At 50.0% G+C, this 26,698-nt stretch overlaps 2 protein-coding genes across 7 annotated transcripts in view; one reads left to right on the top strand and one right to left on the bottom strand.

Annotated features, from left to right (window-relative positions):
* Positions 1 to 4,036: 4,036 nt before the first annotated feature.
* On the bottom strand, positions 4,037 to 26,425 carry LOC102448349 (uncharacterized). 3 transcript variants are annotated; one of them, XM_089770747.1, is made up of 6 exons: positions 26,290 to 26,425; positions 21,084 to 21,196; positions 18,688 to 18,887; positions 13,902 to 14,102; positions 8,702 to 8,815; positions 4,037 to 8,382 (listed from the first exon to the last, which is right to left on the bottom strand). In XM_089770747.1, exons 3-6 carry the CDS (start codon positions 18,872 to 18,874, stop codon positions 6,209 to 6,211), a joined length of 2,676 nt encoding a protein of 891 aa, XP_089626873.1. In that variant the 5' UTR covers positions 18,875 to 18,887; positions 21,084 to 21,196; positions 26,290 to 26,425; the 3' UTR covers positions 4,037 to 6,208. The 3 variants fall into 3 exon arrangements, with proteins under 3 accessions (XP_089626873.1, XP_089626875.1, XP_089626874.1); XM_089770749.1 differs by having other exon boundaries at positions 18,688 to 18,881; XM_089770748.1 differs by having other exon boundaries at positions 26,190 to 26,310.
* Positions 26,370 to 26,698, top strand: part of LOC106732380 (uncharacterized) — a 35,713-nt gene continuing 35,384 nt past the window's right edge. For all 4 annotated transcript variants that reach the window (XR_016347313.1, XR_016347312.1, XM_089770828.1 and 1 more), the window contains exon 1: positions 26,370 to 26,507. The gene's annotated coding sequence lies outside the window, so the exon portion shown is untranslated. The remainder of the gene's footprint in view (positions 26,508 to 26,698) is intronic.

Here is a 26,698-nt window from a genome sequence, read left to right as displayed (position 1 = left end):
TTGGTGTTTTGCCTTGGGAGGGGGCCTTTTGCTCCTGGTCCATGGGTTGCAAATTACGAGGGACTGGGTATTGTGATCGAAAACACTCACAATTCGCTTCTTGTACCGGATCTTTCCCCACCCCCTACAGTTTGAGGCTGGGCTCCCCTATGCACTAACCTGCCAGTCGAGATGGAGGAGGGTTGGGCTCGGAGCAGAGAGGCAGGGAGGAGGCTCCAGGTGCCGGTGGCAGGCGGAGTAGGAGCACGTGAGCTCAGGGACGACCGGGGGGGGGAGAATGGGATTAAATTGGCAACTCCATAGCATGGTGACTAGGGACAACTGACCCCTCCAGTCCCCTCATTACACCACTGCCCCCTCGCATGCATATCTATTCTCTTATGCATGTACAAGTCTGTGAGAGCCATCCCATGAATCTGCAGTTAGTGTCTGTGGCGCCTGCTTCTGGGTGGTGTCTCAATGCTGTCACATTCACTTCCAAAGAGGGGGGCTTCCCAAAGCAGGCCCTTGCTGCTGACCCCCAAGGCATCCACAGGTCCAGTCTCCTTTCAATGGGCCCACTTCCCAGGGCTTATTGATCTCGGATCTGGCTTCCATCCCCTCTCCAACCTTTGCAACTGCCCAGAGGTGCTCACCTTCTGCCTTATCCATTCCCACCTCATTCATCCCACAGGGACAGTCTCTGCCTCTGTCCTAGGGACTATTCTACCAAGATGTAATACAAAGTTTCCATGTAAAAGGACTCAATACAAAGCTAAAAACTTCAATGAGAAAATGAACAATACAGAGACGTGTCTACATCTGCTGCAGGGAGACACCTCTGCCTGCCTCCAGCCCTCTCCCCCAGAGTCTACAGCCCCACTGAAAAGCGGGGGAGGGGAAGAAAAGAGGCTGAGGCCCATCCAACAGGACTGAAGCAGTCATGAGCAAGCCATGCCACGGAGCCATTGTCCGGTCCATTGCTGGTGCTGTGATGCTTCAGGCACGCTGAAAAGCAGTCACCTCTAGGATGGGCTGGACAGCTGTTTAACACCTGGGCTACGTCTAGACTGGCATGATTTTCCGGAAATGCTTTTAACAGAAAAGTTTTCCATTAAAAGCATTTTCGGAAAAGAGCATCTAGATTGGCAGGACGCTTTTCCGCAAAAGCACTTTTTGCGGAAAAGCGTCCGTGGCCAATCTAGATGCGCTTTTCCACAAAAAAGCCCCAATCGCCATTTTCGCAGTTGGGGCTTTTTTGCGGAAAACAAATCTCTGCTTTCTACACTGGCCCTTTTGCGCAAAAGTTTTTCGGAAAAAGACTTTTGCCTGAATAGGAGCAGCATAGTGTTTCCGCAAAAACACTGGCCATCTTACATGAGATGCTTTTGCGGAAATTCAAGCAGCCAGTGTATACAGCTGGCAAGTTTTTCCGGAAAAGCAACTGCTTTTCCAGAAAAAGTGGCCAGTCTAGACACAGCCCTGCAGTCTCAGGGCAGGCAGGGGACAGTGCAGGCTGCCTTCCTGCAGGGCCTCCATCAGAATTACTGTGCCCTCCTGGCTTAGGAAAAGAATAAACAGGAGGACTGGAAATTAACCCACCCAGTTGCACGTCCCCTAGGCAGGGAATGAGCCATCTATATTAGGCCCCAGCTGGAGTATCATGTCTAGTTCTGGGTGCCACATTTCAGGAAACGTGGAGAAACTGGAGAAAGTCCAAAGAAGATCAACACAAATGATGAAAGGTCTAGAGAACATGAGATATGAGGCAAGGCTGAAGAAATTGGCCTTATTTACCTTGGAAAAGAGAAGACCGAAAAGGGACGAGAGCAGCTTTCAAGTATCTATGGGTATGTCTACACTAGCCCCTTAGTTCGAACTACGGAGGCTAATGTAGGCATTCGAAGTTGCAAATGAAGCCCAGGATTTAAATATCCCGGACTTCATTTGCATCTTCCTGGGCGCCACCATTTTTAAATGTCCCTTAGTCCGAACTCCGTGCCTGCGGCTACATGCGGCACAGAATAGGTAGTTCAAATTAGGATCTCTAATTCGAACTACCGTTACTCCTTGTGGAATGAGGACATTAGGATGAGACCCCACCCCTGGTGTGGATCCTGGCTGCTCTGGGTCTCCCTGCCTCCTTTTGCATTAGGTACGCAAACGAGGCATGGCTATATTCATCCCTGCGCCTCATTTGCATCTTTTCTTGAGCAACAACAATGCACAGTGTAGACATAGCCATTGGGTTTTGTCTTATTTGGTTTCCCTTTCCCCTGCTTCACTCCTCATTGGTGGGGAGGAGGCTGTTCTCTAGTCCTGGTGGTGGGAAGTCATCACAAAGAAATAGGACAGGCAGATGCTCTGAGAGTGATCCCCACTGGTGACCAAAGCCATCCCTGGGCCATTTAGGGAAAGAACTTTCACTATTCCACCCTTCAGAATCTCAGTGCTGACTGGCTGAGCTGGGGAGGCCAGTCACAGGGAGGAGACTCAGGACTTTGTGATTCTCTTTAAGGCCCAGCAAATGAGCCAGAACCCACCAACCAGCACAAGCAGGTGATTCCTCCTGTGGAGGCTAGGTTGTGCTTCAGTCTCTCACTTCCCTGTTCTCCTGATTATCCAGATTTTTGATGATCTGATCTGGCCCCATCTCAACTCAATGTGACCAATGGGGCTCTGTTGTGTAACAGCTAAAACAGCCAACTGTATTAATATCTTATTCTGTATAAGGGGTCTTTTGGCCCTTCACTAAAACTCACCATGGGGGTGGGGGAGGATTGGTTAAACAGCCCCTAGCCCAACAGGACGGGGAAGGGTCAATAGGACAGTCTCCAGGGTGTAATGGGGAGAGGCCAATACTCCAGGTCAACTTGATTGACAGGGTAGGAAGGCTAATGAGAGCCTGGAGCAGGGAGGATCCTATTGCACACAAGCTGCAATTGCCAGGATCAGAGCAGGGCTGAGCTAGGGTGAAAGCAGACACTGTAGATGAGCTGGGGAGCAAAGCTGGGCCAGCCAGAGAGAGGCAGAAAGCAGCAGGACAGGGCTGGGTACAAGGCTGCAGAAGCAGCCCAGACAGCTCACCTGTGCTGGGAGCAGGCTGCAGCCACTAGAGCAAGGAGAATCAATCCAGGGGGCTGGAGGCAGACCAGCATCAGTGCCATGGCAGAGTGGAGCTAGAGCAGTTCAGAGGCAAATGTGGTGAGTAGCTGGGGAGAGTGAGGGGTCCTTGTGCTCAGAGTCTGGGACAGAGAGCCCCACCAGTCCAAAGGCCTGGCAGGCCACACTTGGAGGGGATCATTACCCCTTTGGGGGGAGGGGGAACTAACACTGAGGAGAGTCCTACTACCTAGCCCCTGTGGCCACTGCTAGAGCAATTGTCTGTCCTGCAGCATAGCCGAACACTGGGAGGGAGGCCTGGGACACACGAGGAACAGACTGAACTTCCCTTACATTTCAGAGATGCATGGGTGTGATGTCCCCAAGCCACAGAACAGGGCTGTGTGTTTTCTTTTAGCCTCTCATTTTCCCTTATTTTCTTAATTGCTGATTAATAAATGGCCCTTGCTTTGAGCTGTAGGTCGCCATAGAATCATAGAACTGGAAGGGAATTGGGAACATCCTCATGGCAGGACCCAGCACCATCTATGCCATCCCTGACAGGTGAATGTCTAATCTCCTCTTAAATATCTCCAGTGATAGTGTCAAGGCTGTTCCCCACTCTGGCACTCTGAGTGCAGAAGATGGGGGCCCGCAAGAGACTTTAAAAATACCATGCCTCTATAGGCTTCTGCTTAAAAGCTCCCCAAGGTCACAGATTCCCTGGCCTTGGGAGCTAGGCTGCCACCACCAAGTGCAAACTCATTTTTTCTTGAACCCAGGAAGCAGCATTTGGAACTAATTCCAGAGGGGTACCCCAAGCTCTTCCACCACAAGAGACCTCGGGGAGAGGGGAGGGGAGAAAAGAAAACCTACAGTCTCCAATTGCCAAAAACGGAGAGGTCAGCTTACACACGCAGACCTCCTATTACCTTCCAGGACACAAGAATCAAAATCAACTTTAAAAAAGTTATTTTATTAACAAAACAAAAAGACATACTTGATTGCTAGATGTTTGAAAGTAACCAAGAAAAGAACAAATTACAAACACAGAGAAATTCATTCCTGGGATTGAGTTTATGGTTACAGTGCATGGGGGGGAGGGGGGAGACAGGGCGAGGCACATGGATTTAACACAGAGTTTAACCAAATAACAAAACAAAGAAAATAACCTATATATCTATCTACTTACATACCCGTGCTTCTAGGTCCAGTCCATTTCCATGCCTCGTATTCTTTATAGGCATGGTAGTTCTCCCTGGTTCAATTCATCTGGTTTCCCCAGCTCCTGGCTTAAAATTCACACACAGAAAAACAGCAGGCAGGTATCTTTTCCAATTCAAGTTCCAATTCACACCACTGTCAGAAGAGGGCGCTGTGATCCGATTGATCAAGCCATATCACAATACACATTTTGTTCTGTGAACGCTGAACTAAAGAGACTTCCATGGTACCTTAAACATACCTTTAGCAAGTTTTATTGCAAACAATTCAGGAGCAGTTTTAAAAGCCCTATATGTAGACACATTTAATACTAAGCAATTAAAACTGCATTAAAAGATATCAAAAGGCATCAAGCATTAAAAGCAATATTTAAATAGAATAATTAATCTAAATCTAATCCCTAACCCAATTTAACAGCCTAATTGTTAATTCAGCACACGCGCATACACACACACACACACACACACACTCCATTCATCCTTTGGGGCTGGCCAGACCCCAGGTAATGTTGATTAATTTGGTTGAGGCAGAAGTCCGACGCACATGTCACCCTAATATGATGAATTGATGGTTTCCAACTCGTGGGACAAAATGGTGTGGTATATAACCCCTCGGGGGAGGGGAAATCAGTCCATGTGGAATAATATCTATTGGTTACACAGTCCGGGTTGGGTGATGTCCATAAGTTGCAACCCCCCTCCCCCCACCACCTTCTGCAGATGTTCTCACAACTGATCTTGGAGCATCCTGCATACACCACCCAATTTTGCTTGCCTCACCACAAGTTATAAACAATAGAATGTCCTTGATTAGGTCTCTCCTTTGTTACCCCTTCTCTGGAACATTGCCTCCTTCTGTATTGTTTTGTCTCCTCAGCACACATAGTCTTTTCTTCTTACACAGTTCTCTTCTCAAAGTTGTAAACAAGTCCATAAACCTTTGGGGTTCTTGCTTGGACCTCAGCATGGCCTCGCTTCAGCTCATTTACTGTTAATTCACTCACACTACCCATGATTTGTGACACCATGTGTGACCAGCCTCCCAGCCCCAGCTTTTTAGAGCAGACCTAGCCCAGCTCTCTCCTGAAGCAAGAAGCCTTTAGCAAGGAACGGGGCTGTTAAACCCCTTGGCTTCCAGGAGTTGAACGCACAGGCTGGGCAGGGACACATATGCACATCTCCTGCCCCACACCCCAGGAGGAAGTCAGGGTACGTCTACACTACAACATTAATTCAAACTAACTTAGTTTGAATTAGTTAATTCGAACTAAGCTAATTCGAACTAATGGATCCAAACTAAAAAACTAGTTCGAATTAGCTACACACCCCTTAATTCGAACTAGCTAGTTCGAACTAGGCTTAATCCTCATAAAATGAGGGTTTCCTAGTTCGAACTAAGCGCTCCATTAGTTTGATTTAAATTCGAACTAACGGAGCGCTAGTGTAGTGCCTATGAAAGTTAGTTCGAACTAACGTCTGTTAGTTCGAACTAACTTTGTAGTGTAGACATACCCTTAGAGAGTTGCTGCAGCCTGCAGCTGCGTGTCTGAGGCTGGATACACAGCATGAGCTCCTGACTGCATGAGGGGGAGGGGTGAGCCTGAGCTCCCACCCCATATACCACAGGAATTCAGGTCGCATGCTGCTTGTGGCACATGTGCTGAGGACTGCCGACCCGTTAGTGGGTTTCTCCCTCGTGTGGATTCTCCAATGTCTAATAAGATTTGAGCTGCCCCCACCCCAGTCATTGCAACTGAAGGGTTTCTCTCTCGTGTATGTTCTCTTATTTTTTTACAAAGTCTGACCTGTGTTTGAAGCCTTTCCTACAATCAGAGTGGTGGCTCTCTTGTACGTATTATTTGTTGGATAGTAGGCAGGAGCACCAAATGAAGCTTTTCCCACAATCAGAGCGGATGAAGGGTTTCTCCTATGTGGGTTCTCTTATGCCTAACAAGATTTGAACGCAGACTGAAGCTTTTCTTACAGTCAGGGCAAGTGAACGGCTTTTCCCCTGTGTGGGTTCTCCAATGAGTAACAAGATGTGATCTCTGATTGAAGCTTTTCCCACAGACTGTGCAACTGAAGGGTTTCTCCCCTGTGTGGGTTCTCCTATGTGTCACAAGATCTGAACTTTGACGGTAGGTTTTCCCACAGTCAGAGCAAGTGAAGGGTTTCTCCCCTTTGTGGGTTCTCCTATGGGTAACAAGGTCTGAACTCTTACTGTAGCTTTTCCCACAGTCAGGGCAGTCAAAGGGTTTCTCTCCTTTGTGGCTTCTCTGATGTTTATTAAGGTGTGAGCGGCAACTGTATCTCTTCCCACAGTCAGAGCAGCTGAATGGTTTGTCCCCTGTGTGGGTTCTCGTGTGTCTAACAAGATTTGAGCGCAGACTGAAGCTTTTCCCACAGTCTGAGCAGCTGAAGGGTTTCTCTCCTGTGTGGGTTCTCCTATGTAAAATAAGTTGTGAACTCCTATCGAAGCTTTTCCCACAGTCAGAGCAGCTGAAGGGTTTCTCCCCTGTGTGGTCTCTCCTATGTTTAACAAGGTCTGAGCTCTCTCTGAAGCTTTTCCCACAATCAGAGCAGACAAAAGCTTTTTCCTCTTGGTGGCTTCTCCAATGTACATTAAGGTGTGAGCGGCAACTGTATCTCTTCCCACAGTCAGAGCAGCTGAAGGGTTTCTCCCCTGTGTGGGTTCTCCTATGTCTAACAAGATTTGAGCGCAGACTGAAGCTTTTCCCACAATCTGAGCAGCTGAAGGGTTTCTCTCCTGTGTGGGTTCTACTATGTAAAATAAGTTGTGAACTCTTATTGAAGCTTTTCCCACAGTCAGAGCAGTTGAAGAGTTTCTCTCCTATGTGGTCTGTCTTATGTTTAACAAGGTCTAAGCTCTCATTTAAACTTTTACCGCAGTCAGGGCAGTCAAAGGGTTTCTCCATTTTGTGGCTTCTCCAATGTACATTAAGGTGTGAGCTGCAACTGTAGCTTTTCCCACAGTCAGAGCAGATGTAGGGTTTTTCCCCTGTGTGGGTTCTCGTATGTCTAACAAGATTTGAGCGCAGACTGAAGCTTTTCCCACAGTCTGAACAGTTGAATGGTTTCTCTCCTGTGTGGGTTCTCTTATGTATAACAAGTTTTGAACGCCTACTGAAGCTTTTCCCACAGTCAGAGCAGTTGAAGGGTTTCTCCTCTGTGTGAGCTCTCTTATGTTTAACAAGGTCTGAGTTCTCACTAAAGCTTTTCCCACAGTCAAGGCAGTCATAGGGTTTCTCCCCTTTGTGGCTTGTCCAATATGTATTAAGATGTGAGCTGCAACTGTAGCTTTTCCCACAGTCAGAGCAATGGAAAGGTGTCTCCTCCGTGTGGGTTCTCCTGTGTCTAACAAGATTTGAGTGTAGACTGAAGCTTTTCCCGCAGTCAGAGCAGCTGAAAGGTTTCTCTCCTGTGTGTGTTCTCCTATGGGTAATAAGGTGTGATCTCTGATAAAATCTTTTTGTGCAGTCAGAGCAGCTGAAGGGTTTCTCCCCTGTGTGGATTCTTCTGTGAATAACAAGGTATGACCTGCAACTGTAGCTTTTCCCGCAGTCAGAGCAGTTGAAAGGTTTCTTTACTGTGTGGGTTCTCCTATTTATAACAAGGGCTGAACTCTTATTGAAGGTTTTCCCACCATCAGAGTAGTTATGGGGTATCTCTATTGTATGTATTATCTGATGGTTAGTAAGGTATGAGCCCTGACTGAAGCTTTCCCCACAGTCAGAGTATTGGAAGTGCTTTTCTTCTGTGTGGGTTCTTTCATGTTCAATAAGAGTTGCACAGTCACTGCAAGTGGAGGATGGCTGTTGATGGGGGATTTTCTGTTCCAGAAACCACTGACTTCTTTTTTCCCCTCTGCTCTTGTGACTGAATTTATTCTGTCCCTCTCCTGGATAATTTCCCTGCTGCCATTCACAGCTCTCTTTCTGCTCAGAACTCTGGGAAACATATCCTTCAGATCTTCCTAGTAATAGCCCAAATGGAGCCACTTGCTCTGGTTCTTCTTGCTGAAGACTCTCCTCATTGTTCTCACTCAGCATCCCATCACCTGTTGGGACAGAGAGAAAATCCAGGCAGGAGTCACTCTCAGTACTTAGCTAAAGGAAAACTCTGAAAATGGATTAGAAAAGGGGGAACACACCCAAATAATGGCTGGAAAGGTTTAATAATCATGAGCTGAGTTAAATTCTCCTTCCTCAACTCCTCTCCAGAGGGGAGGACCCAGCCTTCCCCTCACCCTCTGGAGCTGAAGACAGGCTGAAGGTCTGTGTGGGTTCTCCTGTGTTCATTAGAGTTAATAAAAATATACAAGAGACACCTACTATGAGGACACAGAAATTTCTGAGTCAGTTTAGCTGATTTCTCACCTGTGTGGGTGTCGTTAATGATCTCCCCTTCCACATAGCCGTGGAGATCTGGGATCCACAGCTCCTCCCTTTGCTTCACCCAGGAGATCACATGAGTTTTGAAGACTGGAAATCCTGTATGGGGATCAATTAATCAAGTGCTGATCTTGTTTATTAAGGTCTGTGCCATTACTATTTCCAGAGCCAGAATCCGAGTTGCTCACCCAGAGAGGTTCCTTACCAACTTTGCAGAGACTGGGCTCTGGATGGTACAAGATCTCATGACACACTCACTTGCAGGAATGGTGCATGACCTCTGCTTGACAAATTCCCCTGCTGATTCTCTGGGGGAGCCGAGCTCTCTGCTACACCTTGTAGGGTACACCTAAATCTCCCTCATGGCCCATTTCATCCCTCCATCCCAGGGCAGGAGAGGAATATACTGCTCAGAAGGGGAGCTCTAGTGAGGGCTTGCAGGTCTGACACCCAAACCCACAAGCAGGGCTCATACTGCAGCAGCCACATGGGAGATAACAGGAATTTGGGAGAGGAAGGACCCCACAGAGTTCTAGCTCCCAAAGAGCTCTGTCCACAAAACTCCTGGCTGGAGGGCTTCACTCGCCCTGCTCTTTGGCTCAGATGCTCTACTTGAAACAGGAGGAGACAGAGGAAGTTGTTTGAGCAGCTAAGTGAATCCTCAGGTAGCTCTTTCAGACCTTGCCTAGGTTCCAGACTCCTGGCCCTGACTGCCTGTACCTGCATGGGCCCTGCCAGCTGCTCACAATAGCTGGTGGTCATGGCGGTGTTGGGCTGTGCTGCTTCTCCAGGGTGTGTGGTTGTTGCTACAGCTGAGCTCCTCTTCTGCTGCCTGGGTTCTACTCTGCCAGCAGCAGCAGCCTCTTTGTGTTCCCCAACCTCCTTCTCATGGCCAGCCTGGCCTACCATTAGTTCCCTGCTCACAAGCACAGAATCTATCATTCGCTTTTTCCTGTCCTGAGAGCACATTCCTCACACCTTCAGCCAGACCCATTCTCCCAACCTGATTTAGTGCTGGGAAGATCCACCTGTGACGTTATAGGATTAAAACATGACCACGTAGGTCACTGTGGTACATTGCAACAAACCTCATGCAAAGTGGTACGAATGGGAACATTCTGATGTGGTGACTGATTATCCTGTTGGTAAGGGGACATCATTTTTCTGACTCACATTATGAATATGGATCTGTATTTCAGATATGGCGGCTGCTGTGGAAACCTGTATTTCAGATATGGTGGCTGCTGTGGAAACACCCACAATGTAGTTTCCATCCAATCCACCCAGCACACAGTGAGTGAAGCATTCAGATTGATGGTCCAGCAACAAAACCCATGGGCCATGGAAATCTCATCCCTACTGGCAGGGCTTGACAAATGGCGGCAAAATCTACTCGCTAGCCCTGCACCGCGCATGACCCGCATTGCGCACGCGTGCGCCTCCGGTGACGGGGTGACCAACTGAAACCTACTTGCCATGGGCGAGTAGGGAAAACGCTCTGGAAGACACGGTGCACGTGGTGTGCACACCTAATTCGAACAGACATGAGCAACCACTCGAAGAAGAAACCTACTTGCCATGGGCGAGTAGAAACAGCGATTTGTCGAGCCCTGCCCACTGGACAGACTTTTCCATGGATCTTTCAGAAAGATGGTGGATGACGCCTGCCAGGGCTCATCACAGCAGGCAAGGAAATGTGACGCTAACTTCATCTGGCCCCTGTGCTTTTCAGCTTGCAGTGTTAGGGGCTTTGTTTGGAACAATGAGTCCCCTCCACCTATGCTCCCTGTAAGCTACACACATGTGTGGCCATGAAGGAGAGAGTCACACACTGCCCAGCTGATCAGTAGAGTGTGAACAGCTGGCAGCATGTGCATAGGAGCCCTTCCCCCGCCTTGCACTTTCCTGCAGCTGCTCCCTCCTGCCAGCTGTGTAGCGTCTGTGTGTGTTTGGGGGGGGGGGGTTGCTGACGTCAGAGTGGCCCCTACCTCTGTACCCCAACTCCACAAAACAGGGCAAAGGGGACACAGCCCGGCTCAGGAGAAGTCCGAGCTGCTGCAGTCTGAACAGTGACGGCTGGCCTTTCCTATAGATGAGTGCTCTGCTTGTGGGATGTCCCCAGCAACCAGGTCACACAATCTGTCTGTCACAACCACACATTCTGAGCCTCACACAAACACGCTCCCCCTTCCCCTGCTTATATATCCCATCTGCACTGAGCAGGGGAGGGGAGACTACAGGGCTCAGGGACAGGGCAGGATAGCTTGCAGTGTCTTAAAGAGACAGCCCATGGGATTTCTCAGTAGGAGCTTGCCATGAACTCACCAGAGGGTCTAATGAGCCAGTACCATTGTCGAGGTGGGACATGTCTTGCTGTACCTGTGCCAGGGAGCTGGGACACTACTATCCTGCTCCTTCACCAATAAACCTGGCCAAGCACCTTAGCCCCTGTGTCTTTCTTTAGTAACAACCCTGATGCTAAAGGTGACTAAAGCCAACAGGTAAGTGAAAAACATGAAGACCTGGGAACTGGCCAGAAATGGGAGGGAACATGGGCTATAATAGCAGAGATAAAGGAGGGAGAAGGGCAAAACCAAAAATCAGTATCTTACATGTCTATATATAAATGCAAGGAATATAGAAAATAAGCAGGAAGAACATGAAGTACTAATAAATAAACACAACTATGACATAGTTGATATCACAGAGACTTGGAGGGATAATATACACAATTGGAATATTGGTATAGAAGGGTACAGTTAGTTTAGGAAGGATAGGCAGAGGAAAAAGGGAGGAGGTGTTGCCTTATATATTGAAAATGTTTACACTTGGACTGAGGTTGAGATGGACATGGCAATGGAGAAGGCAGAACTGGAAGAATGACTTCTCATGTCTTGCTCACAACACTCCTCTTAACACATCCCAGAATCATGTTTGCTTTTTTTGCAACAGGGTCACACTACTGGCTCATATTTAGCTCGTCGTCTACAATGACCCTGTGACGGCGCGTTGGGGATCCCCTGACTCCTGCACCCCCGTAGCGGCACGAACAGACTCCACCAGCCAGTAGAATAGAGGGAGTTTATTGCTTCTCCAGGAAACAGCACAGCAGAGATGTAATCTGGTTACAGGACCAGGCCTAGGATGCCTCAACCCCCCTTGAGATGGGGGAGACTGGGCTCCTAAATCTCAGCCCCCTAATTTAGGCTGTTTCGTCCATGATTCCAGACAGAAACTAAAACTCTCTTCCAGCCCTGCCCCCCAGCCAGGTGCTGGTCTCCGCCTTCTTCTCTTTGTCTCTCCCCCTGGGAGGCTGAGCCTGGGTGTCTGGGTTAATACACATTTGGGAGAGTCAGTGAGAATCTCACATCACAGTCCAGGAGGACCCCGGGTCATAGAGCAGACAGCATCCCACTATGCCACAGACCCATAAATCCCTTCTGCAGTACTCCTTCCTTGACAGTCACTTCCCATTCTCTGTGTGTGAAACTGATTAGTCCTTCCTGAATGGAGTACTTTGCATTTGTTCTTATTAAACTTCATCCTATTTACCTCAGACCATTTCTCTAGTTTGTCCTGATCATTTTGATTTATGACCCTATCCTCCAAAGCATTTGCAACCCCTCCCAACTTGGTATCATCTGCAAACTTAATAAGCATACTCTCTATGTTAATATCTAAATCATTGATTAAGATATTGAACAGAACCTGTCCCAAAACAGACCCCTGTGGAACCCCACTTGTTATGTCCTTCCAGCATGATTCTGAACCATTAGTAACTACTCTCTGAGAACTGTTATCCAGCCAGTTATGCACCCACCTTATAGTAGCCCCATCTAGGTTGTATTTCCCTAATTTACTGATAACAAGGTCACGTGAGACCATGTCAAATGCTTTACTAAAGACTAGTTATACCACGTCCACTGCTTCTTCCTTATCCACAAGACTTGTTATCCTATCAAAGAAAGCTATCAGATTGGTATGGCATGATTTCTTCTTTACAAATCCATGCAAGCTGTTACCTATCACCTTATTATCTTCCAGATATTTGCAGATGAATTCCTTAATTACTTGTTCCATTATCTTCCCTGGCAGGTATCAAACTTGTAAATGAAATTAAGTTCTGCAGCTTCACTTTCAAGCTGGTTTTTGGAATTGGCTTGCAATAATATGGTAACTTTGGGTATGTCTACACTACCACCCTAGTTCAAACTAGGGTGGTAATGTAGGCATACCGCACTTGCAAATGAAGCCCGGGATTTGAATTTCCCGGGCTTCATTTGCATAAGCCGGCCGGCGCCATTTTTAAATGCCGGCTTGTTCGAACCCCGTGCCGCGCGGCTACACACGGCACGGGCTAGATAGTGCGGAATGGCTTGCTAGTTCGAAATATTTAGCCTGTGCCGCGTGTAGCCGTGCGGCACGGGGTTCGAACAAGCCGGCATTTAAAAATGGCGCCGGCTGGCTTATGCAAATGAAGCCAGGGAAATTCAAATCCCGGGCTTCATTTGCAAGTGCGGTATGCCTACATTACCACCCTAGTTTGAACTAGGGTGGTAGTGTAGACATACCCAAAGTTACCATATTATTGCAAGCCAATTCCAAAAACCAGCTTGAAAGTGAAGCTGCAGAACTTAATTTCATTTACAAGTTTGATATCTCCAATACAGGTTTAAACAAAGACCTTAACTGGATTACCCACTACATTCCACATGATAATGTCATAAACAGCCAAGCACCAGGTACTTTAAGTGTACTTAGAACCCACTATCAGCTTCATTTAGCATGGACATGCTAACTGACTTTTTTTCTCCCTTCTCTTTCCCTCCACATACCCTCTCTCTCTGTCTGCTACTTACTTTGCAACCTGGACCCCTTAACTCCATTCATCCGAAGAAATGGATTGTGCCCGTGAAAGTTCATGATACCATCTACGTATTTTTTTGTAAGTCTCTAAGGTGCTGCAGGACTATTAATCATTTACGTTTTTTTTTGTTGTCCCTCAACCTACTTCCCCTGGGAGAGGGTGCGGAGGGGACAGACTCTCACACAGGAGCCAGGATTATTGGGGCTGATGCCCCCCAGTGTCAGGAGTAAGGGGCAATGAGGGACTCTGAACCAAACCCAACCCAGCTGCTTCAGAGCCCACCCAGCTTTTGATACCCGAGAGGACAGGAATCCTTACCCAGCCAGCTCACAGCCTCATAATTCTCCCGCATCACATCCCAGTAGAGGGCTCTCTGACCTGGGTCCAGCAGAGCCCATTCCTCCTCAGAGAAATACACAGCCACCTCCTCGAAGGTCACCAGCTCCACTGCAGCCATTTCCTTTCCTTGGTTCTGCAGGCCATGGGCTGCGCTGGAGCAAGACATGCGTGTTTTGCAACCTGTAGGAGGGAGAAGGGCAATTACAGACATTTCAGAAGGGGTTTTAATCCTTTCCACACCCCCACTCCTCCCAGACTCTGTCCCTCTTGACACATATGCTAGACCAATGATTCCCAACCTTTTTCATGGAGGAACCCTAAAAGAATTTTTCATATCCCGAGGAACACCCCCAGCTACGAAAACATTTGCTTGGCCAGAAAAAGTTGACAGCAGGGAGTGCAATTCAATTACTGCTAAATTATTGTCAAGAAAATGTATTTGTAAAGAGCTGTTATTTATATGTGTGTGTGTCTGTCTGTGTGTGTGTGTGTGTGCGCGCGCGCGTGAGCTTACATTGTAAGAAATATATTTTTTATTTATTTATTCCACGATTTCTCACGGAACCCCTGATGATGGTCTGCACGGAACCCTGGCTGGGAAACGCTGTGCTAGACTTTGCCATTCTGGGTTAATGTATGAGTCTAGATATTACATCAGAGATCGGTAATAATTTTTGGTGGGGGGTCACTCCAAGTCAAGGGCCACACTTTGCTGCGGAAGAAGTGTGGGATCTAGCATGGAGGTTGCGTGCAGAAGGGCGCATGGGGTAAGGGATTGGGGTGCAGGAGAGGGTGTGCTGTCTGAGAGGGAGTTTGGCTGAAGGATGGGGTTGTGGCCTGGGTCAGGGGATTGGTGTGAAGGGTCAGGGAGGAGGTGAGTGGAGGAGAGGATTCTGGCCTGGAGGAGGGATACAGGTGGGAATACAGAGTCTGGGAGGAAGTTATGACTTGAGGCGGGGGGGGGGGTGGTGCAAAGGGTTTGGATGGTGACCTGGGGGAGGGACTTGGGATGTCAGAGGGGCTGGTGTGCCAGAGGCAGATTCTAGCTGTGAAGCGCTTACCTAAGCATCTTCCAGACAGCAGCCTTGCAGCACCCCCAAGGCAGGCTGGGCTCCCTGCCTGCTGCAGCCCCAGATTGCTTGAAAATGAAGGGTGTTTCCTCCAGGTGGCTCTCACCTCCAGGAGGAGGAAGAGGCTTGGGCTGCCCCCATGCTCCAGAATAATCTTTCAGCTCCTATTGGTTGGTTGTTTATGGCCACCAGGAGCTCAGTATTGTATTGGAGGTGGAGGAGATCACATAAAGTCTCCCCCTCCCTCCAGTGCAGACAGACGTATGGAATAGCCCTGTACTTAAAATAGCTGCTACTGTGTGCCCGAGGGTCCTGGTAGGGGGGGGTCCGCGGGCTGGCACACTGGCCCTGGATCCCAGAAAAACCTCCCAGCCCCCACCGGCCAGTTTCCAGGCAATAGGAGTACTGGGTATGTCTACACTACAGCGCTAGTTCGAACTAACTTAGTTCGAATTAGTTAATTCGAACTAAGCTAATTCGAACTAACGCGTCTAGAACTAAAAACTAGTTCGAATTAGCGTTTTGCTAATTCGAACTAGCAAGTCCACATTGAGTGGACTCTGAACAGGGCTTAAGGATGGCCGGAAGCAGTGCCGGCAGGGCATCAGAGGAGGACTTAGAGCGTGGAGATGCTGTCTCAGGCTAGCCGAGGGCTGCACTTAAAGGGTCCCGACCCCCACCCCGGACAGACAGTTCTCAGGGGTGCCCCGCTTGCAAAGAAGTTCTGGCTTGGAGTGCCCGGAGTACCCACATTGGGCACATCACACCACTCGGCCATCAGCCCGGCTGCACTTGCCGCAGGCTGCCATCTGGGGAGAGGGGGTAATCGGGGGGCTGCAGGAGAGCTTCCACCCCCAGAAGCCCGCAGAGCCAGCCCAGTCCTCCCCATCGGGGGCTCGTACCCCATTCCTCCCTCACCTCCTTCCACTTACCCTTCCCTAGCCCCCCTTCTTATTGATGTACAAAATAAAGATAACGTTTCTTCCAACATTGACTCTGTCTTTATTGAACAAAACTGGGGGAGACTGGGAAAAGGAGGTGGGAGAGGGGAAGAGAAAGGCTGGGAGAGGGGAGGGCAACTAACATGATCAGGGGTTGGGAACAGGTCCCAGATGAAGAGAGGCTACAGAGACTGGGACTGGTCAGCTTAGAAAAGAGGAGACGGAGGGGGGACAGGATAGAGGTCTCTAAAAGCAGGGGTTGGGTGGGGAGGGTGCATTCAGAAAAGTTCTTCATGAGTTCCCATAAAGAAGGACTAGAGGACACCAAAGGAAAGGAATGGGTAGCAGGCTTGAAACTAGTCAGAGAAAGTTGTTGTTCTTCCCAAAGCAAATAGTTAACCTGCGGAACTCCTTGCTGCAGGAGGCTGTGAAGGCTACAACTAGAACAGAGTTTAAAGGGAAGTGAGATCAAGTCATGGAGGTTGGGTCCATGGAGTAGTCTTAGCCAGGAGGTAGGAGTGGTGTCCCAGCCCAAAGTTTGTGGAAGGCTGGAGAAGGATGGCACGAGACAAATGGCTTGGTCACTGTCTTCGGTCCATCCCCTCCAGGGTCCCTAGGGTTGGCCGCTGTCGGCAGACAGGCTACTGGGCTAGATGGACCTTTGGTCTGACCCAGGACGGCCATTGCAAGCTCAGGGCTCAGGGTCGGGGGTCTCAGTGGACCCCCTTGATTTTCATGCACACCTGCTCCTGGGTGGCCAGGCTGGCAGCTCTCCTGCCCTAGCCAGCCACTTTCCTGTGCCTAGTGCGGAGATCGTGGACGAGGTCCACGATGTCCGCACTAACCCAGGAAGGTGCCCGCCTCTTGCGGTCCAGGGCAAGCTCCCGGGAGCCGCCAGCCTGGTCCCGGGAAGAGGGGGTGGGCTGGGGGACATCGGGTGGGTGGCTCTGTGCCGTGCCAGGTGCAGGGTCTGCTGGCTGGGTGCTGGCAGGCTTGCACCTGGCACGGGCACCGTAGCCAGCCCGTACCCCTTTAAGGGGTCCGGGGCCAGGAGGGGGACATAGAGTTTCCCTGGTGTTGGCCACAGTGGCCACCAGGGAAACCTGGGGAGGGCTAGCCTCCCACTAGTTCGAATTAAGGGGCTACACACCCCTTAATTCGAACTAGTAAGTTCGAACTAGGCTTAATCCTCGTAAAATGAGGTTTTCCTAGTTCAAACTAAGTGCTCCGCTAGTTCGATTCAAATTCGAACTAGCGGAGCGCTAGTGTAGCGGCTATGAATGTTAGTTCAAACTAACGTCCGTTAGTTCGAACTAACATTGTAGTGTAGACATACCCTGAGAGATTTTGCTGAGGGATGGGCTGAGGCAGCACATGAGCCTAGTACACTCCTCCTTCTACAATAAACCTGGCTAAGCGCCTTAGCCCCTGAACAGAGCCCTGTGTCTTTCTCTAGCGACAACCCTGAGCTGTGCTGCATGGGCAAGCCGCTCGCTCTGTCAGTGCAGCTGGCATCAGAGATCCAGAAAAAGCCACCATGATCAGCTGTAATGGTGCTCTGTGGCACTAGCAGCGATTCATACGGCACTGCAGCTGCTACAGTAAGCAAAGATTATCAGTCACAGCAACACCTGGGATCTCCAGTGTAAAGCACAAGAACATAACACTAGCCATAATGGGTCAGAACAAAGGTCCAGCTAGCCCTGTATCCTGTCTTCCATCAGCAGCCAATGCCAGATAACCCAGAGGGAGTGAACAGAACAGGAAATCTTCAAGTGATCCCTCTCCTGTCATCCATTTGCAGCTTCTGAGAAATAGAGGCTGTGTACACCCTTCCTACCCATGCTGGCTAATGTTCATTGATGGACCAATCCTCCATGAATTTATCTAGTTCTTTTTTGAATCCTGTTAAAGTCCTGGTCTTCACAATACCCTTTGGTAAGGAGTTCCACAGGTGACTGGACTCCAGTGTGCTACCTGGGTGCTTATATGGCACAGAGCATCATCCATATTTAATGTATTTATCCTTCCCCTGTCCTGTGAAACAGGGACATACTATAATAGCTATTGCAAAGACAGGGGACTGAGCCATAGGCAGTGTAAGTGACTTGTCGAGGGTCTCACTGGAAGTCTGTGTCAGGTCAGGGAATTAAATGCAAGTCTCCAGATACCACACGCAGTGTCTGAAAAGCAGGAAGAGCTCCGCTCACGTTTAGTTATTACACAGCTACCCCCACAGAACACTCGCATAGCGGGAACTGCCTCATCTACCCTCCCTCAGCCCCAGCACCCAGCCCCTCTCACAGGTAGGAACTGGCAAGTCACAGAGATCAGCCACAGGCAGGAAAGGACTCCAGGAACCACATCCTCCATCCAGGGGCTCAGCCCACTGGCACAAGAGGTATCCTACAGGCACTAACAGCAGCCATAACCAGCCCCAGAACTCTGGTATCTGCCGTTCCTGCCTGGGCCCTTCCACTGACATCTCTGTCCAAGTTACAACATGGGCAAAATGGTGGGGAAGTACATTGAGACCTTGGCTGTGGGAAGAGCAGCACCATTGTTATGTCCCTCAACCTGCTTCCCCTGGGATGAGGTGTGGAGGGGACAGTCTCTCACACAGGAGCCATATTACTGGGGCTGATAGTGCCCTCTACCCCGCAAGATCAGGTGTGAGGGACCCTGAACCAAACCCAACCCAGCCACTCCAGAGCCCACCCAGCCCCTGATATCCAAGGGGACAGGAATCCTTACCCAGCCAGCTCACAGCCTCGTAATTCTCCTGCATCACATTCCAGTAGAGGGCTCTCTGGCCTGGGTCTAGCAGAGCCCATTCCTCCACAGAGAAATACACAGCCACCTCCTTGAAAGTCACCGGCTCCGCCACAGCCATTTCCTGTCCCTGGCTTTGCAGGCCATGGGCTGAACTGGAGCAAGACATGGGTGTTCTGCAGCTTGTCAGTAGGGAGAGAAGGGCAATTGGAGACATTTCAGAAGAGGTTTTAATCTTTTCCACACCCCATTCTCCCCAGACTGTCCTGGTGACACACATGCTAGACTCTGCCATTTTGGGCAAATGCTGAGTCTCAACATTGCATAAACAACACACAAGTTAGATTCCAAATCCACATTCATTTCTCGAGGCATACCTGTGCCGATCAAGAAAGGCTTCTTTGTCGACGCGGCGCGTCCAGACTGCCCCGATCTGCCGACAAACAGCTGATCGGCAGAGCGGGGCAGCCATTTAAATTTAAATGAAGCTGCGATTATTTTAATCGCGGCTTCATTTCCCTCTGCCGATCTGTCTAATCTACATGCGTCCGTCGACGGAGGCATGTAGTTTAGACGTACCCTTATCGTGCCTGTAACAATGGGATTCAGTTCCAAGCACTCAGTGTTTCTGATAAACAAGCCACTTATTCAAGCGTCTGAACATGGATGTAGGTGGCTAAGTTTAGGCTCCTGTAGTTAAAGCCCCTAAATCTTCCTCAATTGTAGCACAGACCTAGGCCCGGGCTAAACCAAAGGACACTTTATAAACCCTCTCCACCACAGAGATTTAGTAAAGTCAATGGGACCCTTCAGATGCTTATTTTTAAACACGTGTGGTGAGTGTTTGCAGGATGAGATCCTACATCTCATAGATTCACAGTGTCCAAAGGGAACATTGGTTATGTAGTCTGAGCCCTCTGCGGGACATGCCATTACATTTAGTCCAGTTACCCAGGCAGAAAGCTCTATTTCCCAAAGGCATATTTTCTAGAGAGTCGCCCAGTGTTGATTTGAAGACATCAAGAGATGGTGAATCCACCACTTCCTTTAGCCAGTTGATTTAGGGACTAATCATCTTCCCTATCAAACCTCTGTGCCTGCTTTCTAGCCTGAAATTGTCTGGCTTCAGTTTCCAGTTATTGGTTCTCACTGAGCTATATCCACTAGACTGAGGAGCCCTTGGGGATCCAGCAGTTTCTCACCATGCACAGACTAATCCAGTGGGAGCCAGCCAGCTCTCAGACTTTCACCCTATTTATTGTTTGAAACCAAACCCCATATGGAAACTGAACTGACTGAGCAGTGAAATCTCTGAGATTGAAGGTGCTGTTCATTGTGTGCTTTAACTTCACACCTTTAGCATCACACCTCAGAGACAGCCCCTTCATGCTGCTTCTCCATAATATGCACTCAGACAGGGAGCTGCTGACATTCAGATGCAAAGACCTGTCATGGCAAAGCAGCAGCGTTAGCCCCACAATCTGCCTCAGAGCTCTTAAATAATAATGTTTCATTGTGCATCTGAGACAGCATTAGAGTCTGCAACCTCATTGCTAAGCAAGTGTGTGTTTTACAGACATGGGCGAATATGCATTAGTCGTTCCCCTGCAGAAAGAAGGGGGCAGCCACCTTGGGTGAGCTCAGCACCATGCCCCAGACCAGGGGCAGGCCTCTGTGGGCTGAATCCAGCCCACCAAGCGGGTTGATCTACCCCACGGAGGCCCTGCCATTCCTCCACCCACAGGCCAATCAGGGCTTAGGGACAGCGGAGGAACTCTAAGCGCTATGGGCTGGAGGGCAGAGAGCAAGACATTTTGTGCAATTCTCCCTGCCCCCCGGCCACTCAAGGTCTGGGGACAGGAGAAAAGCAAGCAGAGTCTTCTCCCACCCTGCAAGGAATACACAGAGCTTAGAAGCGTCACGTGCTCTTGGCAGGGGAAGAGAAAACTTTGCGTGCTCTCCCTGTTCCTAAGCCCTAATTAGCCTGCATGTGGGAGAGCACGTGAAGTCTCCTCCTGCCCTGCAAGGGTCTCAGCACTGACAGTCAACCACCAGCTGCTGCTCAGCTGGCAGGTGACTAAGCGTGGTGCTCCCTTGCAGGGTGGGGGCAGGGAGCGAGAGACTGTGTGTGATCCCCCTCCCTCAGGCACTGATTGATTTGGAGACAAGGAGGGTGTCAAGCCACAGAGCCAGGGCCCAACAGGGTTGTGGATTCGCTTAAAGACAGAGTTGATTAGGGATAGATAGTGGCTTTTATTAATCTTACTACATCACTACTATTACAGGCTTAATACTGGCAAATAGTTACACAGCTACTGCAAACTAATACAAATCTCAGCATAGGAAAAGCAATGCATATAAGACTAACTGGCACTTACAAATGCTTACGCCCGTTTAGTCTGCAGGAAGTCCCGTTCCGGTCACCTCACACCTGGCCGCAGTGGACATGACTCCAGCTAGAGATTCAGGATACCCTTCAAGGTCTAGGTCCCTGTTGAGACACAGTGGACTTTTGTTGACAAAACTATACCTGCGTCTACACTACCGCCGCGCTCTGTCGACATAACGTCGTCAGAACTCAGCAGTTTTGTCAACGGCAGTAAACCTCATTCGACGAGGAATAACGTCGTTTGTTGACAGAGTTCTGTTGACAGAAGGCATTATTTTATCAACACTTTTCTTTGTGTCTACACTCTCAGGTTGACAAAGCGGCTTGCTTTGTCTATAGAACTGGATGTAGCAGCTGTGGGATGGTGAACCTGGAGGATAAATGCGGCTTCTGGTGCCTCTGTCAACAAAAGCCTGTAGTCTAGACGTAACCTTAGGGTATGTCTACACTACAGCGCTAGTTCGAACTAACTTAGTTCGAATTAGTTAATTCGAACTAAGCTAATTCGAACTAACGCGTCTAGAACTAAAAACTAGTTCGAATTAGCGTTTTGCTAATTCAAACTAGCAAGTCCACATTGAGTGGACTCTGAACAGGGCTTAAGGATGGCCGGAAGCAGTGCCGGCAGGGCATCAGAGGAGGACTTAGAGCGTGGAGATGCTGTCTCAGGCTAGCCGAGGGCTGCGCTTAAAGGGTCCCGACCCCCACCCCGGACAGACAGTTCTCAGGGGTGCCCCGCTTGCAAAGAAGTTCTGGCTTGGAGTGCCCGGAGTACCCACATTGGGCACATCACACCACTCGGCCATCAGCCCGGCTGCACTTGCCGCAGGCTGCCATCTGGGGAGAGGGGGTAATCGGGGGGCTGCAGGAGAGCTTCCACCCCCAGAAGCCCGCAGAGCCAGCCCAGTCCTCCCCATCGGGGGCTCGTACCCCATTCCTCCCTCACCTCCTTCCACTTACCCTTCCCTAGCCCCCCTTCTTATTGATGTAGAAAATAAAGATAACGTTTCTTCCAACATTGACTCTGTCTTTATTGAACAAAACTGGGGGAGACTGGGAAAAGGAGGTGGGAGAGGGGAAGAGAAAGGCTGGGAGAGGGGAGGGCAAGTAACATGATCAGGGGTTGGGAACAGGTCCCAGATGAAGAGAGGCTACAGAGACTGGGACTGGTCAGCTTAGAAAAGAGGAGACGGAGGGGGGACAGGATAGAGGTCTCTAAAAGCAGGGGTTGGGTGGGGAGGGTGCATTCAGAAAAGTTCTTCATGAGTTCCCATAAAGAAGGACTAGAGGACACCAAAGGAAAGGAATGGGTAGCAGGCTTGAAACTAGTAAGAGAAAGTTGTTGTTCTTCCCAAAGCAAATAGTTAACCTGCGGAACTCCTTGCTGCAGGAGGCTGTGAAGGCTACAACTAGAACAGAGTTTAAAGGGAAGTGAGATCAAGTCATGGAGGTTGGGTCCATGGAGTAGTCTTAGCCAGGGGGTAGGAGTGGTGTCCCAGCCCAAAGTTTGTGGAAGGCTGGAGAGGGATGGCACGAGACAAATGGCTTGGTCACTGTCTTCGGTCCATCCCCTCCAGGGTCCCTAGGGTTGGCCGCTGTCGGCAGACAGGCTACTGGGCTAGATGGACCTTTGGTCTGACCCAGGACGGCCATTGCAAGCTCAGGGCTCAGGGTCGGGGGTCTCAGTGGACCCCCTTGATTTTCATGCACACCTGCTCCTGGGTGGCCAGGCTGGCAGCTCTCCTGCCCTAGACGGCCACTTTCCTGTGCCTAGTGCGGAGATCGTGGACAAGGTCCACGATGTCCGCACTAGCCCAGGAAGGTGCCCGCCTCTTGCGGTCCAGGGCAAGCTCCCGGGAGCCGCCAGCCTGGTCCCGGGAAGAGGGGGTGGGCTGGAGGACATCGGGTGGGTGGCTCTGTGCCGTGCCAGGTGCAGGGTCTGCTGGCTGGGTGCTGGCAGGCTTGCACCTGGCACGGGCACCGTAGCCAGCCCGTGCCCCTTTAAGGGGTCCGGGGCCGGGAGGGGGGCATAGAGTTTCCCTGGTGTTGGCCAGAGTGGCCACCAGGGAAACCTGCGGAGGGCTAGCCTCCCACTAGTTCGAATTAAGGGGCTACACACCCCTTCATTCGAACTAGTAAGTTCGAACTAGGCTTAAGCCTCGTAAAATGAGGTTTTCCTAGTTCGAACTAAGCGCTCCGCTAGTTTGATTCAAATTCGAACTAGCGGAGCGCTAGTGTAGCGGCTATGAATGTTAGTTCGAACTAACGTCCGTTAATTCGAACTAACATTGTAGTGTAGACATACCCTTACAGACTAACTCGGTTACCCCCTCTGAAGCTTATAAAAAAAGGCTGAGAAACCTTTGGGCAAGCAGGAGTTTTGGTAAAAATATATCAGACATGTGCACACAGTGCCTGCTCTACCTCAGCTGGTGCTGGATAATCAGAGCCTCAATTCTAAAGGAGTTGGCATTACTGAGGTGATAGATTCCCCCCAAGTTTTGTTGTGGATTTTCCAAAAAAAATGCTGATGTTTTCTATAGGTCACCCACATCTCCCAGTCATAGCAACCATGTTAATCCCAACTCTCTTTCTCACCTAAGAGCAGCCCAGATCTGTCTGTTTCTTAGGGGTCAATGGCCCCCAAGACGCAGGAATCACAAATTTGGCCCCACGCGGCTTGCTCTGGGGAGCTACATTTCCCAGGCATGTGGGATGGTGAGCCTGGAGGATAAATGTGGCTTCTGGTGCCTCTGTGTGCGGGTCCCACCCAGAGCGTTGGGGCTTCAAGCTCTGTGGTTACTACGGTCTCATGTGTCTCTTGGAGACTTTCTGCCTGGCCCTGGGCCAGCAGCTGGAGCAGCTCCACAGATGCCAGCCCCGCACACTGGAAGGCAGAAGGGGAAGGGGTGGGGGAGGAAGGGGCTTGTGCTGAGAGGAGGGGGGCAGGTCAGGAGAAGAAAGAGAGAGTTGTATTACAGTTCATGATTGTTTGCAAATAATTTGTTCGAACAATATGGAATACATATATCCTAATATTTATATTGCTCTTAGGATACTTCTAACTAGTCCAGTGACAGTAGCTTCAGCAGAGAGAAATTTCTCTAAACTGAAACTAATAAAGAATTACTTAAGATCTACTATGAGCCAGGAGCATTTTGTAGGTCTTTCGATTATATCAATTGAAAATCACCTGTGTAAAGAAATGGAATTTAACGACATAATTGAAGAATGTGCTGCCAAAAGAGCTAGACAGCTATAATAGACTTAACATTTTAATTATTAATGCAGAATTTTGTTTAAGAATGAATTACAAGATAATTAAAATAAAAATTGTCCAACTAAATTAAGTTTCTATCAAATTTACCCAATTCACATTTAATATGAAAATAGCCTTCAATTTGCACATTTGATGCCTTTTTTCTATTTTTCCTCCAAAGGGGGGGGAATATGAAATTGTGCTGCCCTGAGCCCCGCAAAACTCTCATCCACCCCTGCTCACTGGTGCTCCAGCCTCAGATAGTAGAGGGGGCAACAAGCCTTGGAGACCCTCCCCCAGACGGCTGGAGTGCCAACACTGAGTTGCCCTGTTGTAGGGGGCAGGAGGGAGTTCAGGGCATCCCAGCCTGCGGACCGTACACCCTCCATACCTGCCTTACATAATCAATTAGGCAGCTTCAGTACTGTACTTTGGATACAGTAGAGAAGTGTTTCCTAGAATTAGCCTGATTACTTATTGATCTGGGTGTGTGTAGGAAAGGGGTCATTAGCAGCATCTGGAGCAGGGATTTCCCATCAAGCTGTGCTTCCCTGCTTTCTACACTGGCACCCTTTTCCGGAAATGCTTAAAACGGAACAGTTTTCTGTTATAAGTATTTCCGGAAAAAGCGCGTCTACATTGGCAGGATGCTTTTCCGGAAAAGAACTTTTTCCGGAAAAGCGTCCATGGCCAATGTAGATGCGCTTTTCCGGAAAAAAGCCCCGATCGCCATTTTCATGATCGGGGCTTTTTTGTGGAAAAGACTACTGTGCTGTCTACAATTGGCCCTTTTCCGGAACAGTTTTTCCAGAAAAGGACTTTTGCCCGAACGGGAGCAGCATAGTTTTTCCGGAAAAACACTGACAATTTTACAGTAGATCGTCATTGCTTTTCCGGAATAGCAAGCGGCCAGTGTAGACAGCTGGCAAGTTATTCCGGAAAAGCGGCTGCTTTTCTGGAATAAGTGGCCCAGTGTACACACAGCCTATATGAATGGAGTGATGCGCATTAGGCTAGGGGAGGTTTCAGGGGGGTTTAGGTGTGTCTTTCCCAATGTCTACGTATCCACTTTGGTTCAAGCAGAGACTGGGAGCAGGGCAGTGGGAAGGTTTTTCATTAGCCTGCGTGCATGGACAGCATGCCCTCCAGAATGCAGAGCTATAACAAGAAAAACAAAAGGCAGCAAGCGCTGTCAGACAATCACAGAAAGAATTCCCACGGACTCCCGGGGTTTTGAGCATTAGCTATTAAAACAAAAGCAACCACCGCAGCGACCGGCCTTGAAGTAACATTTGCAAAGGCGCAAAGCTACAATGAAAAGGGGTTGCAGGGAGGGGCGTGCAAATCAGCGACAGCGGACAACACAAACTTGTGAAATGTGATGAGACTTCACGTCCTCGGTTTAGCCCCCCCCCCCTCTTTTTTCCCCCATTGTTAACGCTTTTAAAATGCAGTCAGGAAAAGAAAAAAAACTTCGACATCGTAAGGGCAGAGCTAAGGGCAGGGGCATCTGCAGTCCAACTTGAGGATGCTCAGTGCGTCTGATTGGCGTAAATTATACAGACGCGGGTTTAAGCAAATTTTAAAAGCCCCCCCCCCTTTGATTGGTGCCTCGCTCCCACGGGGGTGACTATTTTCACCCTTCCTGCAGCCGCTTCACACCCCCTCCTCTGTGTAGCCCCCCTCCCTCCCCCTTCTAGGAACAGAGCAAAAACTCCATGGAGTGGGCAGGGCGCAGGGCTTCAGCCGAGCTACTGCGCATGCTCCGTGCCCTCCTAAGTAGCGCAACCGCCACAGGTAGCCGCTTTCTACAAACCTGCTGCCCGCGCGCCTCACCTGCAGCCCCGCCCGTCTGAGCTAAGCCCTGGCGCCGGCCCCGGACCGGAGTCCCTGAGCCGCTGCGCACGCGCGGCCTGACCCGCTAGTCACTCCTTACCCCGGCTCAGGCCCCGCCAACTGCGCTGCGATTGGCCCCCGGGCCGAGCCCGCGCGCGCGCGCGGGAAGAAGGCGGTGGCGGGGCCGCCGCCGCCGCCGCGCGCGCTCTGAGGCGCGAATTCTGAGGGAGCCGTTGGGGCGGTTACTCGCCGCGCTGCGGCTGCTGCTTCCGCTTCCGGGCGGCGCCGGGGGCCGCAGGAGGAATCGGAGGAGCCGAGGTGAGGCGGGGAGGCGCGGCGCCTGCGGGGGGGCAGGTGACGTGTCGGGGCGGGGCAGATACATCGCTGCAGGCGGCGCGGGGGGGGGGGGGGAGGTTTTGCCCTGAGCCCGCTTCCTAGACCTGTTCCCCAGGGACAAGGCAGCGCTTCCCTGCTGGATAAGATGGATTCGCCTGCTAAACGGGACTGGA

The sequence above is a fragment of the Pelodiscus sinensis genome, chromosome 19 (genome assembly GCF_052426305.1).
Source record: "Pelodiscus sinensis isolate ZL-2025 chromosome 19, ASM5242630v1, whole genome shotgun sequence".
In the NCBI taxonomy this organism is placed as follows: domain Eukaryota; kingdom Metazoa; phylum Chordata; order Testudines; family Trionychidae; genus Pelodiscus; species Pelodiscus sinensis.
This window is presented reverse-complemented; position numbering and strand designations above follow the sequence as displayed.

What these genes read in the sequence shown, in the direction of transcription:
- LOC102448349 (XM_089770747.1), bottom strand. Translation starts at nt 18,874, where the DNA reads ATGTCTTGCTCCAGTTCAGCCCATGGCCTGCAAAGCCAGGGACAGGAA. An exon ending in CGAGGCTGTGAGCTGGCTGG is followed by an intron (nt 14,103 to 18,687) that starts GTAAGGATTCCT and finishes TCCCTCCTACAG; the next exon opens with GTTGCAAAACACGCATGTCT. An exon ending in TGAGGCTGTGAGCTGGCTGG is followed by an intron (nt 8,816 to 13,901) that starts GTAAGGATTCCT and finishes ATCCCCATACAG; the next exon opens with GATTTCCAGTCTTCAAAACT.